This window comes from Branchiostoma floridae, chromosome 14 (assembly GCF_000003815.2).
Source record: "Branchiostoma floridae strain S238N-H82 chromosome 14, Bfl_VNyyK, whole genome shotgun sequence".
Lineage (NCBI taxonomy): Eukaryota > Metazoa > Chordata > Leptocardii > Amphioxiformes > Branchiostomatidae > Branchiostoma > Branchiostoma floridae.
The window spans coordinates 15,210,107-15,223,561 of record NC_049992.1 but is presented as its reverse complement, the minus strand read 5'-3'; the positions used below and the strand labels follow the sequence as shown (position 1 = coordinate 15,223,561).

Below are 13,455 nucleotides of genomic sequence, written 5' to 3'. Positions count from 1 at the left end.
TTGGACCAATCCAATAAGAAAAATCGGGTTTGTACCGGTACGGTGTACCGGTACCCACGCCTAGTCCCTACGCATCAGTGAATAAAGGAATGGGTTCAAGCGCTTGCTCGAACAGGCGCTTCAACACTCAAATTTAAACGCCCTACGTCCACTCATGGAATGCCTGTTGTCATCAAACGAGTGCTCTACAACCAGACAGAACCCATTCCTTAATTCGCTCATTAACTGACATCACCAAAAGGTTTGCATACGAGTGCAAGTCTTGATGAGAAGGGTAGCAGAAGTGAACATAAGAGCGAACTACTATCCAGATGGTTCCCAGGCTAAAGAAGTTCCTCATTTTTGAGGAAAATTTGCTTTGCACATTATTGCACATGGTAGCATTAGAAGAAAGTACATTAATTTTATACTGTATTTTTCATGGACTAATTTCTATCGCCCTCCCAGAGCCGTGGTGCTATGACTCTGAACTATCCCTTGACCTCAGCACTTCCTCTGTCTGCCGTCTCCTTGACGATGACCCCGATGCCTCGCCCCAGATGCCAGACATCCAGGTGACCCCGCCCGGTCGGGGGAGTGGCAGGTAGGATCTTATGAGTGACACACAAAATCTTCATTGCTGCTTGTGAAGTAGCTGTAAGGAAAGATGTTACAGTAGCACCAGCAGTGTAGGTATTGTTGAAGTGTTATCAAAGTTTTTTTTTTTTTAGGTGACGTCTCCATCGCAAATTCATGACTCCATGTACCATCACAGTTTCCATTGTATTGCTACTGTATGTAGTACTACAGAGTTTCAATAGCAAATGCTAAAGTCTGAGAAAACATTCTTGTGGACTTACTAAATGTAAGTCTTTGTGAAACACCATGTTCCAATATGTACCCTTTGTCCTGTGCAGAGGATCCCGGCAGACCCCACAGTATGAGCGTGAGCTGTGTGACATGATGGACAATCTGACAGACGGCTGCACCACACAGGAGGACACCAGGCTTCTAAAGGCCAAAGGTCGGAAAATAACCTCCAAGCAGAAGTGGGGGTGGGGTAATCATGGCATGTTCAGTAAGTCTTTCCTTTGTGGCAGCTACCCTTGGAGTTGGAGTGGCCTGGCATCAGCTTGAAATAACTCACACCACCGTAACAGTACTTTAATCTTTTATTCTGCTACTAGTAATACCACTGAGCTTTCATCTTGTACTTGAAGCAAAGCTGCAAGCATTCTGCACCACCAGTAACATCTGACACTGTTTCTGATTGAGGTGTAGTTGGCATTTTTGAAGTTTCAGAAGCCAGGAATGTTGACTGTAATTTACCATGAGCATGACGATGTGAAATATTCAAATCTAAGGGCAACAGTTCACCTATGTGTGGCTTGAATTGCATTTGCACCATGCTACGGTACTAACAAAGGAGTGTGCTTTTTGAACTGATTTGCTTAGTTTTATTTGTGAGTGGCTGAGTGCCATTGTGCTTCTTGTCCATATGATTCCATATTTCTATGTAGTAGTCTTATTCTAATGGGTAAAGTAAGTTTACCAGTAATATTCACCGCTGGGCAAGATACCCTATCACAACATTCTTCTACCCAAAGGGGACCAAAGTCGTCTCAAAACTCCTCTTATTCAACTTGAAAATGAGCAGAATTTACTGGCAGGCATTCACATGTCTTGGGGTTTAATGGCCCAAGAAAATAATGAGTGAAGTAGAGGAGAGTTGACAGTCATTTGATCCTGATCCTCTGGATCATACCTGTACGGGGCTGTACCTGAGTTTTCTGTACAGGTACCTAGCCTCCGTTGCAGGCTCCAAACAGGACACTGGTTCGTGCTTGTCAACGTCACCCTCACACTCAGGGTTGACAATCGCGGCAAAGCCTAACGATATCACCCCTGACAACTCAGCCACAGAATTCGGTTATTAGGGGCGCCTTGCTTATGAATATTAATGAGCTTGCCTGATTTGTCGCAGGCCAATCAATGACCGGATTGCAAGTTTTGAACAAACAGCGTACGCATGGTACGGCACGGCGTGCACAAAGATCTGTTTATCTTTGCGTGACTGTAATGTTTTTTTTATTCATATGCTAGGTCGGTATACGTTGATGCCGTGGTTACCTATACCCACAGAACCGACAACTGTTAAATTTGGTATCTAAATAAAGACATCTGGACGCTGAGAGTACTGTGAAACGTTATGCCGGTACTGTTATCTTGCTCCTGAATATTAATGAGTCGCCTTTTATGCCGCCTTTCCGAGCTTTCGACAACAAAAAGCCATCTCTCCGATGGGCTGACAGTTGGTTAGAAGCCACGCCCCTAATAACCGAATTCTGTGGCTGAGTTGTCAGGGGTGATATTGTTAGGCTTTGCCGCGATTGTCAACCCTGAGTGTGAGGGTGGTCAACGTTGGCTAAGTTCTCTTATGCTGGGAAAGAGAGTTTGCTGAGAAAGGGAGTTTGCAATGGAAGGTAGTTTTGCCCCATTTTCAAGATCAGAGTCTGCAATGGAGGCTAACCAGCACTCACCCCTTATCATGACTGATGTTTCTATTCCTTCTCATTTCAGAACCTGTAAAGCCAGCAGAAAAGCCGGTTAAAATCCATCCCAACAACAGGAAGGTCCTGTTCACCGCTACTGGGAACCTGCCGCGGTCGCCCCTGACAACCAGGAACGACGAGAACCCACGCGTTCTCGTGCAACAGAAGCAGATGGCGCGGCTGGGGCTGACCAAAACCGTACAGCGCCCGATCAGGCTAACATCCAAGTACGAACTCTTCTCCGACAAGGAAAATGTGGAAATTGAGTAAAGGGACACATGTATGATAGATCATGTTTTCGTTTTGGTGTAACTTGTTCACGTAGAATGGTGACTGGTAAACAGACATTTTCACACACAAACATGTATGTGGTGTTTAATACATTAGCCTGCCACTTGGTGCTATAAACAGCAGACAAAGTAACATTCTTAACACTGTTCCTTTTTTGTACATAGATGTAAATAATTACACTTCGACACACACACACATCTAAGGTTGGCTGTAGAACAATTGATTAGCCTAATGATCAGTCTTGTTGATTGGTTGTTTTCATGCTTTAGGAACAACTTGTATTGGAAAAAGAACTTCAAGACATTTAGCTTTCAAAACAATTATGCACACAGTATTTCAAAGTAGATGTTAGTTTTCTCATTACAAGTTTGTAGGACATTGAAAGATCTTCTATTCAAAAATGGTTTATTACAACATGTACTAATGATGTATTTTAAAACAAGTACCAGCATATCATTGATGACACAGAGTAAATTCATGCAAATAAAGCTTCAAGGAGGTCTTCTGCTCAGATATAGACCACATTGGTTAGTACAGTAGAAGCTTATGATCATATAGATATCATCAATGCTTTTGAAATAAGTATGCACATGCACAATCACTGCACTAGAATAATGTGATATTTATATGGGTGACAGATTACCTATATCAAATTACTTCCACATAAAACTAAAAGGAGGTTTATTTTTCAGCTTTAATTAAACATCTGTGGACAAAAATGTATAGTGTATATTACACCTTTTTATTCTTTATGGCAGTCATTTTTCCATACCTCTGACAGTGGTGTTTGTGGTCTTACAATCTAGTGAAATAGTACATATTATACCATTTAAGTGTGATACATGATATATCATTGTGATCACTCCTTAATGAGCTTTTTATTATTTTATGATAACCCTTTTATGTTAAAATACATGATGAGGGGCTTACGGGTGATATTTCTGATAACTGATGTACATTAACATGCAAGAGCCGTATGTTATGGCTGTAACTTGTTGGAGTCAAATTTACTATATTGTAATAAACTAATTTTTATGAAACTAAGATGTTTATGAGTGCTCTAGTTGTGTAGATGAACAATGTTGATTTAGAATAAAACAAAATAATTTCACTGAATCATCATTGGCCATGTTCTTATTACTATCTGTATACAATGTTCTAGTACATGTACTATGTTAGTATGTGTCACAGTCATGAAAGTTTGGTTGATAATTAATTATTAATTGTCATTTTTCCTGCTTTATATCAATTTTTACGTCCACCATTTGTCTGGTTGTCTAAAAAGATGCTTATTAAGTGATATCAGTATATAAAACTTATTAGTCCATCATGTGGCAGATAAACTTCAAAGCTAAAACTATATAGCAACAAGATAAAACTCAAGTACTAAAATAGCCTTCACTAAAAAGGCTTCATGCAATTTGGCAGCCTGAATCAGCATCAGCAAACAAGCTGCTCATTTTTGATGAGACAGTTATCCTGTCTTAATCTTCTCTGGATTCTTGGCTGTTGAAGAAACAAAAGTTCTGTTAGATTTGTGAAAAACTATTGAGCTAAAGAGAAAATAGTCATAAATGTTTTTTGCTGTATTACAAATTACATGAAACACAAGCTTTTGTAATTAATTCATAACAAAATTCATCACTATTCGTATATGGAGATGTACTATGGAAGATGAAGAGAATGGATTTAAAATAATGGAGTTTACAAAAAATTACATATTTCAGCCAGAAAGCATTCTCCCTGTATCAAGGTGGTATCTCTATCTATTTTATAATTCAGATAGTGCGTAATACGTAAAAGTATAGATGACAACAAAATACACTTAAGAAAATTTGTTCTTTAGGCCACACCAATTTAATTTCTTGGTTCACGGATTTTTTCATAAAAAATATGGAGCGAGAGGGCGATATAGAAATAAAAATAAAAATTGTAAAATGGTTGGGGTAAAGGTAAGGGCTAATCCAAAACATAAAGAATAAAAAGTTTTCAGCTTGAAAAAAGTACAAAAACACTATTACTGTACAGTAACAGCACCTGTTCATTGCAAATTACAAAAGTAGTGTCAGTTTTTATGTTTGCTACACCAGAAAGTTGGTGAATGGTTTCATTAATGGTGAAAATTTGCTGAGTGGTAATTTTTATTTTTATTTTTTTTTCCAAAAAATAGGAGCGAGCGAATCCGTGAACCAATAAATTAAATTGGTGTGGCCCTATCTCTGAAATTCATTGAGTAATGTTTCGAACCCCGCAGTGCCACACCGGTGCCCCAAGTGCAGTGAGATACCACCTTTACAACCCTTACCTGCAAACACCTGGACTTCACACAGCGTGAGGGTTCGCTGTGCTCCAGGCAGGCTAACCCCGACATACCGGCCCCAGATCCCGCCACAGTCGATGGAGAAGACGCCCTTGTCTGTGAAGTCACTACCCCACTCACCCCCACACTGTCGGCTGGACGAAAGGGGGGCTGCATGCCTTGTGATGTCAGGGGTAAATAAACAATTGTAACCACTTATCATGGATTGGCTGGCTGCACTAAGTCTCTGAAGTACGTATTTTAAAAGCATCGAAAAGCCGGTGTCACGGCGTAGCCTTTAATATGACACTTGTTAATATAACGTTAACAGCACAAACCGTATAAGTTATAACTGTCGGCTGGACGAAAGGGGGTCTGTGTGGCTTTTAATACCAGGGGTAAATGAGCCATTGTAAACACATAAAATACGTACTCGAGCTGCCCTATTCAAGTCTGAATTTACGTATTCTAGAAGCATAGGAAACTCGGGGTGCGAAGTTCTTAACTTTGGCGGACATGCACTTGTTGGCAAAAACCGTCTGACTGTATTTTATAAGCATTGTGACATGCATGCTTTATCTTGCAAGCCTTTAACGAGCAAAAAGTGTAGCACTCTGTCAATTTGTCGCATGGTGGCGTTACGGCACCTTATTAACATTACCCAACTCTGATTATATTGCCTCAAGTCCGTGAAATTTTCAATGAGCTATGCAAGTTGACTTGCCAATCTGATAAATCTATTCGCAAAGCATGATCAACCAAGAAGAAAAAGCAGCAAAGAAAATATCTGACCTGCCTTCACCGACCAAGACAATGAAGGGGTTGATTCTTTCTGAGCAGCACTCCTGGCGGTTGTAGATCCTCACCAAGCCGATGGGATACGGGGTTTGCAGGTCTACGTACCACCAGGGGTCTTGCTGGTTTCCCTCTGTGTGGGTGCACGATCGGCCGGTGTAGTAGTGCCCGTGGGTGATCCCATCGACGGCTCGGTCCGAGAAACCGTTGTACGCCGTACTAGACTGTTCAGTTGGCTTGTACCTTGCTAAGTTTTGTTCTAGGAACGGAAAGCAGAAGACATACGATTACACCAGCACAATAAACTATGCTCTGTCTTTTACAAGAATGCCTCTTGTCGTCTCAAACCGTGACTTTATACTGAACCAAGAAGGTTTGTGGATTGACCGCACAACTCTAGAAGGACTGGGTGGATTGTATTGATATATACTGTGATGTTAATGAGGCCATGAAATGATTAGGTAGAGTATTTGGCCGTCTAGCTGCTTGTTATGGTACTACCGCGGACTTGCGATTTCGGTATCTCGAGTTCTTGACATGCCATGTTCATGATTTTTTTAAATCATAGACAGCTCTAGAGAGTAAGTGGTGTCCGTTGGGGCCCAGCGTTTTTTTTTTAACTGCAGATCTAGAGTTTAGTTCATGCTTGTGTCTATATGTTTAATGGTGGTGCTAACTTTGCTGACTTGAATGTGTCAGCACTGTGTCTTTACTTTCTCTGTATGTGAATGATAATAAAACTAGAAAGGCCGACATTTGCTTGAGAGCAAATACAGCATATTTCAGCCATCTCCCTCCCCATGCAACAATAGGCTATTTCAAAATCACCCATTTGAAAAATCACTTTTACTAATGACGGTTTAACCCAAAAATGAATCTTACAAAATTCCCCCGTTCAAGAATGGACTCCAGTGCACCCTATGTGAATTTGCACAATAGACCAGTCCAGAAATACTCCCACTGAAACCTTGGCCTTTTGAATAAGAAACCAAATCCAAAATTGAATTTAGCAAAAAAGGTCCCAGTGCATGAAAAGGTATAATAGACCAGTCTAAAAACACTTCCACTAGAAATTGAATTTTGAATCATCACCCGTTCAAAACTGAATTTGAAAAAATCCCCCTTCCGTGTGCAAAAAATGGACTCTTCCATGTAAAGTAGAGTAGTCCAAAAATACATCCGCTAAAATAGGACTTTGACATAATCACTGAAGTCCAAAAAATGGATTTTTAAAAAAGCCCCCTCTATGTAAGAATGGACTCTTCCAGAACACCCATGTAAAATTGCAAATTAGACCAGTCCAAAAATAACCCTACTGAAAGACTTTGACAAACTAGAAGTCACCAAAGTCCAAAATATGAATTTTGAAAAATCCCCCCTCCGTGCGAGAATAGACTCTTCCAGCACACATTCTGTAAATTTGCAAAATAGACCTGTCCAAAAATACATCCACTGAAAGACTTCACCAGTCCAATGATGAATTTAAAAAAATGAACCCCTCCGTGTAAGAATGGACTCTTCCAGATAACACCGGGCTCGCTGATTGGCTGCCACCCCCCCTCTTTAGGATATAGATTCAGGCTAAGTGATTGGTTACCTATCTAATTAGATTGAATAGATAGACATATATGCCAGTAGGTGCAATCTGCAGCTGGGGGTCAACGACCTTAAGGTCATTGACCCCTCTGGCTATTGGAAAATGACAAAACAATCCCCAAATATATCATTTTGACGTAGTCTATGACAAAAATTATACATGTGTCATTTGAATAAATGTCTAGTGCGCCCTTTTACCAAAATTTGGGTCATTTGGTTTTAAAACCAGAGCACAAGAGCCAAAAGTGTACTTTTTGGTCGTAAAATGGCCAAATAATCGCAAAATTAAGCATTTTGTTGTACTGTATACCTCAAGTGTTATTGAATCCATGTGCGCATATGTCTAGGGCACTCCTATACTAAATTTCAGGTCATCTGGTTCTAAAACCAAGGTACAGGAGCCAAAAGTGTCCATTTTTGGTAAAAAAATGACCAAAAAATCGCAAAAATAAGCATTTCGTTATACTGTACACCAAAACTGATATTGAATCTATATGGGGGACTTATCAAGGCACATCTGTGCCAAATTTCAGCTAATTCGGTTATAATACCAGGGTACAGGGGGCCCAAATATGCAGTTTTGGTCTTAAGATGACCAAAAAACCTTAATAAAATCATTTAAGAGACAGATATGGAAAAAATGAAAAAAAACGTCCGAGGGTATTGGCCCACTCTACCCTTGTGCCAAATTTCAAGTCATTCGGTTGAGGAACAACGGAGATACCGTGTTCTGAAGATTTGACAGGAGAAAGAAAGAAAGAAAGAAAGAAAGAAAGAAAGAAACATTACGAATACAATATATTTCACCATACCTATGGTATGGCTGAAATATAAATATGTTGTTGTACGCAGTCACAGGAAACCATATGAATTATTTCATACCGCCTTCCATCCGCTCAATCTTCTTCTTCAGATCCCTCACTATATCCAATACTTCTTTCATGTCGTCAGTCTTAAGACAGGTATCTAGGAACGAGGTTGGTATTGTTAGCATCGATTACTTCAGATTGCGTATCATACACTTGCCTATCCTACACAATCCATCACAAAGAGTTAGGAAGTGACTTGTAACTCGTAATACGTTGAGCTCTAGTTAACTTTTGTTAACGCCGACAGTAAGCTGTTTTTACTTGCAAAGATACATGTACAGGTAGTCCGCCGATAAGTTATATCTATGAACAAATTAGGAACCACAGACCAACGTCGTCATATATATGAGGTGTGTTTATCGTTTCAGTAAAATAGTATCATAATAATGGTACCTTGAATTTGCTCCAGAGCCTCATTATTAAAGACCAAATTATTCTGCTGTTTTTCCAGTGCTTTGATTTTCGTCTTCAGTTCACTGTTGTGCTTCTGTGCCATCTGACAGTCATGGGCAAACTGGGCTAAGTCTTGGTCGACTTCATCTCCGGCTTCGCAGAACTTCTTCAAGTCTTTCTACAGTGTTTTAGTGAAATACGGACATTGAATTTTTGTTAGTGTCAAACTTGTCGGTGCTATAAAACAGATAAAACGCATCTGTAGTGTCGTTGGGATTTGTGGTATAGCACGACTGGTAAGTGCAGAACATTCTAAAAGTGTTTGCTTTTCTCTATTTACCCTACTTATTTGTGGCGGTGGCCCAATTATATTAAAGCAGGAGGAAGTGGGAGGGTATCCTAGTTTCGTGTCAGTATTGTGTAAAATTTGGACCAAAGAAGCATTTTTGTATTCTTGTTGTTTGCAGTACATGCAAAAATAGATCGATCGGCGTTTTAAACGGACGAAACATCTACACCGCCCGGGCCACACTGGCCATATCTTCTTTGAGTAGATAAAAGCACACGTCCATTGCAACTTGTCTAAATGTATAAAACATGGAAAGAAGGGTATATGAGTGTATGCTACCTAGCTTACTATGGTATATAAAAATGTATCAGACATGCCATTTCTGACAAAAAATGCGGAATACATGTAGTTCTAGTTAATGCCTTTGATGTCTAGTTTAGTGTAAAGGCGATAAGATAAGCTAAAGTTACGCCCTCCTTTGAGATCAAAATGTGTGTTCTTGAAGTTAACGAACTCCTTATCACTTGACATTGTTACCAATCACGATTGCAGCGAAACGCAGATTGACTTTCTTTCGTGTGAGGATAATAGAATTTTAGAAGATCGACCTAGTTCTCACTCTATGTTATTTCATAACGGTGTGCTTGTTTGAAACAACACCTCGTTGCCACGACTACAAATTGTCTTCCATGGTCTTCCTTTAATTACTTCTATTAGATGCGGGTAACCATACTAGCGGGTCCAAATTAGTTTTCTATGTACGTTAGAAATATGAGCACTTTGTTTTGGCATCCATCTGTCTCGGAAGACAATGGTAGGCAGACAGGGTGGGTTTAAGGCCACCCGTCTGTCTAGCTGGCCTTCACTTGGGTTTTTAAGGTGAAGGAGAGGTGTGCACTTCCTTCTCCACCCACTCTTTTACACTGTAAAATTTGGATATTCCCCTAGTCAGTGTTTACATGTAAAATCAGCGGCGGCCGTTTTACGTCTTACTGTCGTGAAGCTATTACATATTTTCGTCGGCAATGAAACGTATACGTGCCGTAACCATGCAAGTGGTCTTATCATTATAAGATGTGAGTTCTTGATGTAACGACTTACCATCACTGTTTCTGCAGGGGCAGTTGATACCATGGACACTGCACAGGACAGAAACAGTCCCGCCCAAACAACCAACTGGCTCGCCATGATTCCGGCGGTGGGGAAAAACTGGAAAAAAGTTTCTATTTAATTTGCATGTGTAAAAATGATACAACATTGTACATTCTGCATTCTTTCCTTAATATTGATTATGTATTAAGCGCTCTTCTTTCTTGAACTATTTTCGTGTTTTAACCTCATGCTAGCAGGCTTGGAGTACTAGTACACAGAATATGTGATATAGTCTCCCAAACACTAATCACTAATAGCCTGAATGGAAGAGATACTACCAGATACCTAAGAAAATACACAAAACTACGTGTATCGAAAGACATAAGATGACAAATAAGTATAGGACTAAATCAAGTGTATATCAACAAATAGTCTTCAAAAGCACGCAACAGAGTTGGGATATCTTGTCCCATGTTTGGCTTACCTGTGCAAACGTGTACTCCGTCTTTATAGGTGAGTGCGCCTTCCCTCTGCTCTGTCACGTAATTAAACGTTGGCGTGATCTCAGGCCCACCGACGGCGACTCTTAAGTTAACTCAATTATATCTTCATCAGGCAACAAGTAAATGGTATCTCACTGCACTTGGCGCACCGGTGCGGCACTGCGGGGTTCGTTCACTGCGGCACAGTTGTATTATTGTCGACGATTTTTTTTATAATTTAGATATTGCGTAATACGTAAAAGTATGACTTAGAAGACAACAAAATACACAGTACGTAAGAAAATTCGTTATTAATCTCTAAAATTCGTTGAGTAATTCTTTCTAACCCCGCAGTGCCACGCCAGCGACGCATAATTGCTTTTGCTTTTGTGTTTTTCTTGTTCTGCCAGGAACCAATCAGAGCCCAGAACCACTGTCGAAAACCAAGAAGATGTGTGGCGGACAGAAACCAAGCAGATGTAGGGTGGCCCTTTTTCTTACTCTCACACAGCACCCCACAATAATATGTGTGTGTGTGGGGGGGGGGGGGTGCTAATGATGTAGCACTGTGTGCAAGCAGCTTGACAAAATAAGGTAACAGGCCTTTCTAGTTCCTTTAGTCATTCCATTTCAGTCCCTGATGATATTTGTGATATGTTGCTAGATTATATCATCGAGAGAAAAGGCTGTTTACGCCAGTTCGGATGGCGATATCTGTCGCTCACGTAATTTCCCCACGCTTAAAGGTTCCAAGGACGTTTGTTTTCAAATTTCAATCAACTCTCTGGCTCTTGTCCATCTGGTAAGAGAGACAATGTCAAGCACCAAACGTGGGTTTCACCGTGCATTTAAGTACAAACTGCATTTGCTGTAACTAAAAGCCAATTGCCAATCACCAGTACCAGGCAACGTGATGCTGTATCCCGCAATGCACGTTAATAAAGGCGTGAAATGTGGCTACATTATGACGAGCCATAATTCTGACAAAATTTGACATTTGTCGGCGTCTCTTCTAATTCTTGTGGTGACCGTTCACCTCAATTTTATTGACAATTTCCCTTCGAGGCTTGGGGTATTCTTTATAACAGAGCACATTTATAGCCACACAACCTAGAACTTCGAATGGAATGGTTGACATTGACACCAAGACTGACGTCATAAGTCAAGTTTTCAAAATGGCGGCTTCATGACTTGGACCAAAAAAGTACTAGTGTATGCAGATCATGTTTATTTGTTTCTGTCATCTTTACCCAGGGTTGTCCAGCTCAGTGCTATTGCACTGCTTTGCAGTGGAGCCCTGCAGCTTTGCAGTGGAGCCCTGTTAATATCATACTCTAGGTCTCCAGGGTCACAAGTGACCAGTGCTATCGTGGTGTGTTCATAAAGATTCACAATTGAATAAGCTGACACAAGGACATCCGTGCAGTGAGTTGGCGATTGTGGTTTGGTCAATGCTTTGAAAGCAGGTACAGAATGAACAGTGATTATCTCCAGGAAAAATGGAGATATAGTTTTTTTGTGTGTGTCTGTGTGTTTATGTTTCTGGGTTTTTGTAGTCATCATAAGTCAATCTCTGGATGGACTACAATGATATTTGGTATGTGGATAGGAGTTGGAAAGACAAAGGTCAAGGTCGACTTTGGGCCTCCTGGTATGCGACCTTGGTACTGCAGCACTAGTAGAATTTCTGATTTTTTATTATCTTTTGACCTACCTGGACGTGCTATGGTCTTGATTTCATGGTGGCGGTTGTATGCCCCCCCCCCCCCCCCCCAGCAGTATGCTCTGGAACTGCAATAAAGCTCCTTTTCCCATAGAAAGAATAGGTAAAAACACATACAAATCTCCAAAAACATATGACGGCCCCACGGAGATGTAAGCAGATAAAAATATCTGAAAACCGGAGGTGACCTTTGAATGTTATGTTTTAAATGCTGATCTCTGTTCCCCCAACTGTCAATCCAAGTTACACGAACTCAGGCAAACAAACGGAAACGCTTGAGCTAGAAGGAAATGTGCCAGAACACTTCAAATAGTAACCTTTGTGTAATATTACTTAGCTTGATGTTCCATTAAACACCAAAGTCAACGTTGGCTTTGCCATGTGCGTCACTGGCACATATATCAAACAAACAAGCTTCTCTGATTGTTACCCGCACCTGCGACTGTCTTGTTTGGGATACGATAAAAGTCTAGACAAATCTCTTACACCGCCCCCCCCCCCCACTAAGTCGATGAGTTATCATTTGCATCATCTAGAAATTATTCAATCTTTCTCTCGAGTCTAGAGTGATTTCTCCGTTTCTCGAATGCTTAAACGCCAGTATTAAAGAGGTTGCTAAACGTTAGATTATAAATCTAGCAATGCATTTCTTTCACGTCCATGTTGGTTCCAGATTATTTATTGATTATAAAACCCATCTGTAGGTTTTAGGGAACTTTGTAATATGATGCAGCATATCAATTCAAGTATTGTTGAATGGAAATTAGTCTATTGATCATGGTGATCCTTGAAAATCACAGAGCATCCAGTCCTAACGGAAGAACAGTTATGAATTGAACGAATGTACATGTGTGTTACCTCTGACATGCCACGCGCCTACCCGACGTTCATACTAACAAGTTTCACCTCTATCAGGACACGAGCGTAGCCTCCGTCGCAGACTTTCGAGCGGTGCTAGCTTTTATTTTATGGGGTAGTGGGCGCTGGTTCGCGATTTTTAACGTTGGCTAGGTTCTCTATGCCGAGAAAGGGAATTTTGCCGAGGAAGGGATACGTAGTTTCGGCAAACTCGCTCCCTTCCACGGAAAACTCCCT

The 13,455-nt window shown here is 40.6% G+C and overlaps 2 protein-coding genes across 2 annotated transcripts; one reads left to right on the top strand and one right to left on the bottom strand.

Annotated features, from left to right (window-relative positions):
* The first annotated feature begins 426 nt into the window (after positions 1-426).
* LOC118429955 lies at positions 427-3,935 on the top strand. Its single transcript, XM_035840605.1, has 3 exons — positions 427-583; positions 897-1,003; positions 2,560-3,935. The coding sequence occupies exons 1-3, from the start codon at positions 540-542 to the stop codon at positions 2,799-2,801; spliced, it is 393 nt and encodes a 130-aa protein (XP_035696498.1). The 5' UTR covers positions 427-539; the 3' UTR covers positions 2,802-3,935.
* LOC118429951 (fucolectin-6-like) lies at positions 3,721-10,275 on the bottom strand. Its single transcript, XM_035840598.1, has 6 exons — positions 10,165-10,275; positions 8,775-8,952; positions 8,395-8,478; positions 5,914-6,175; positions 5,128-5,300; positions 3,721-4,328 (listed from the first exon to the last, which is right to left on the bottom strand). Exons 1-6 carry the CDS (start codon positions 10,249-10,251, stop codon positions 4,297-4,299), a joined length of 816 nt encoding a protein of 271 aa, XP_035696491.1. The 5' UTR covers positions 10,252-10,275; the 3' UTR covers positions 3,721-4,296.
* Between the last annotated feature and the right edge of the window lie 3,180 nt (positions 10,276-13,455).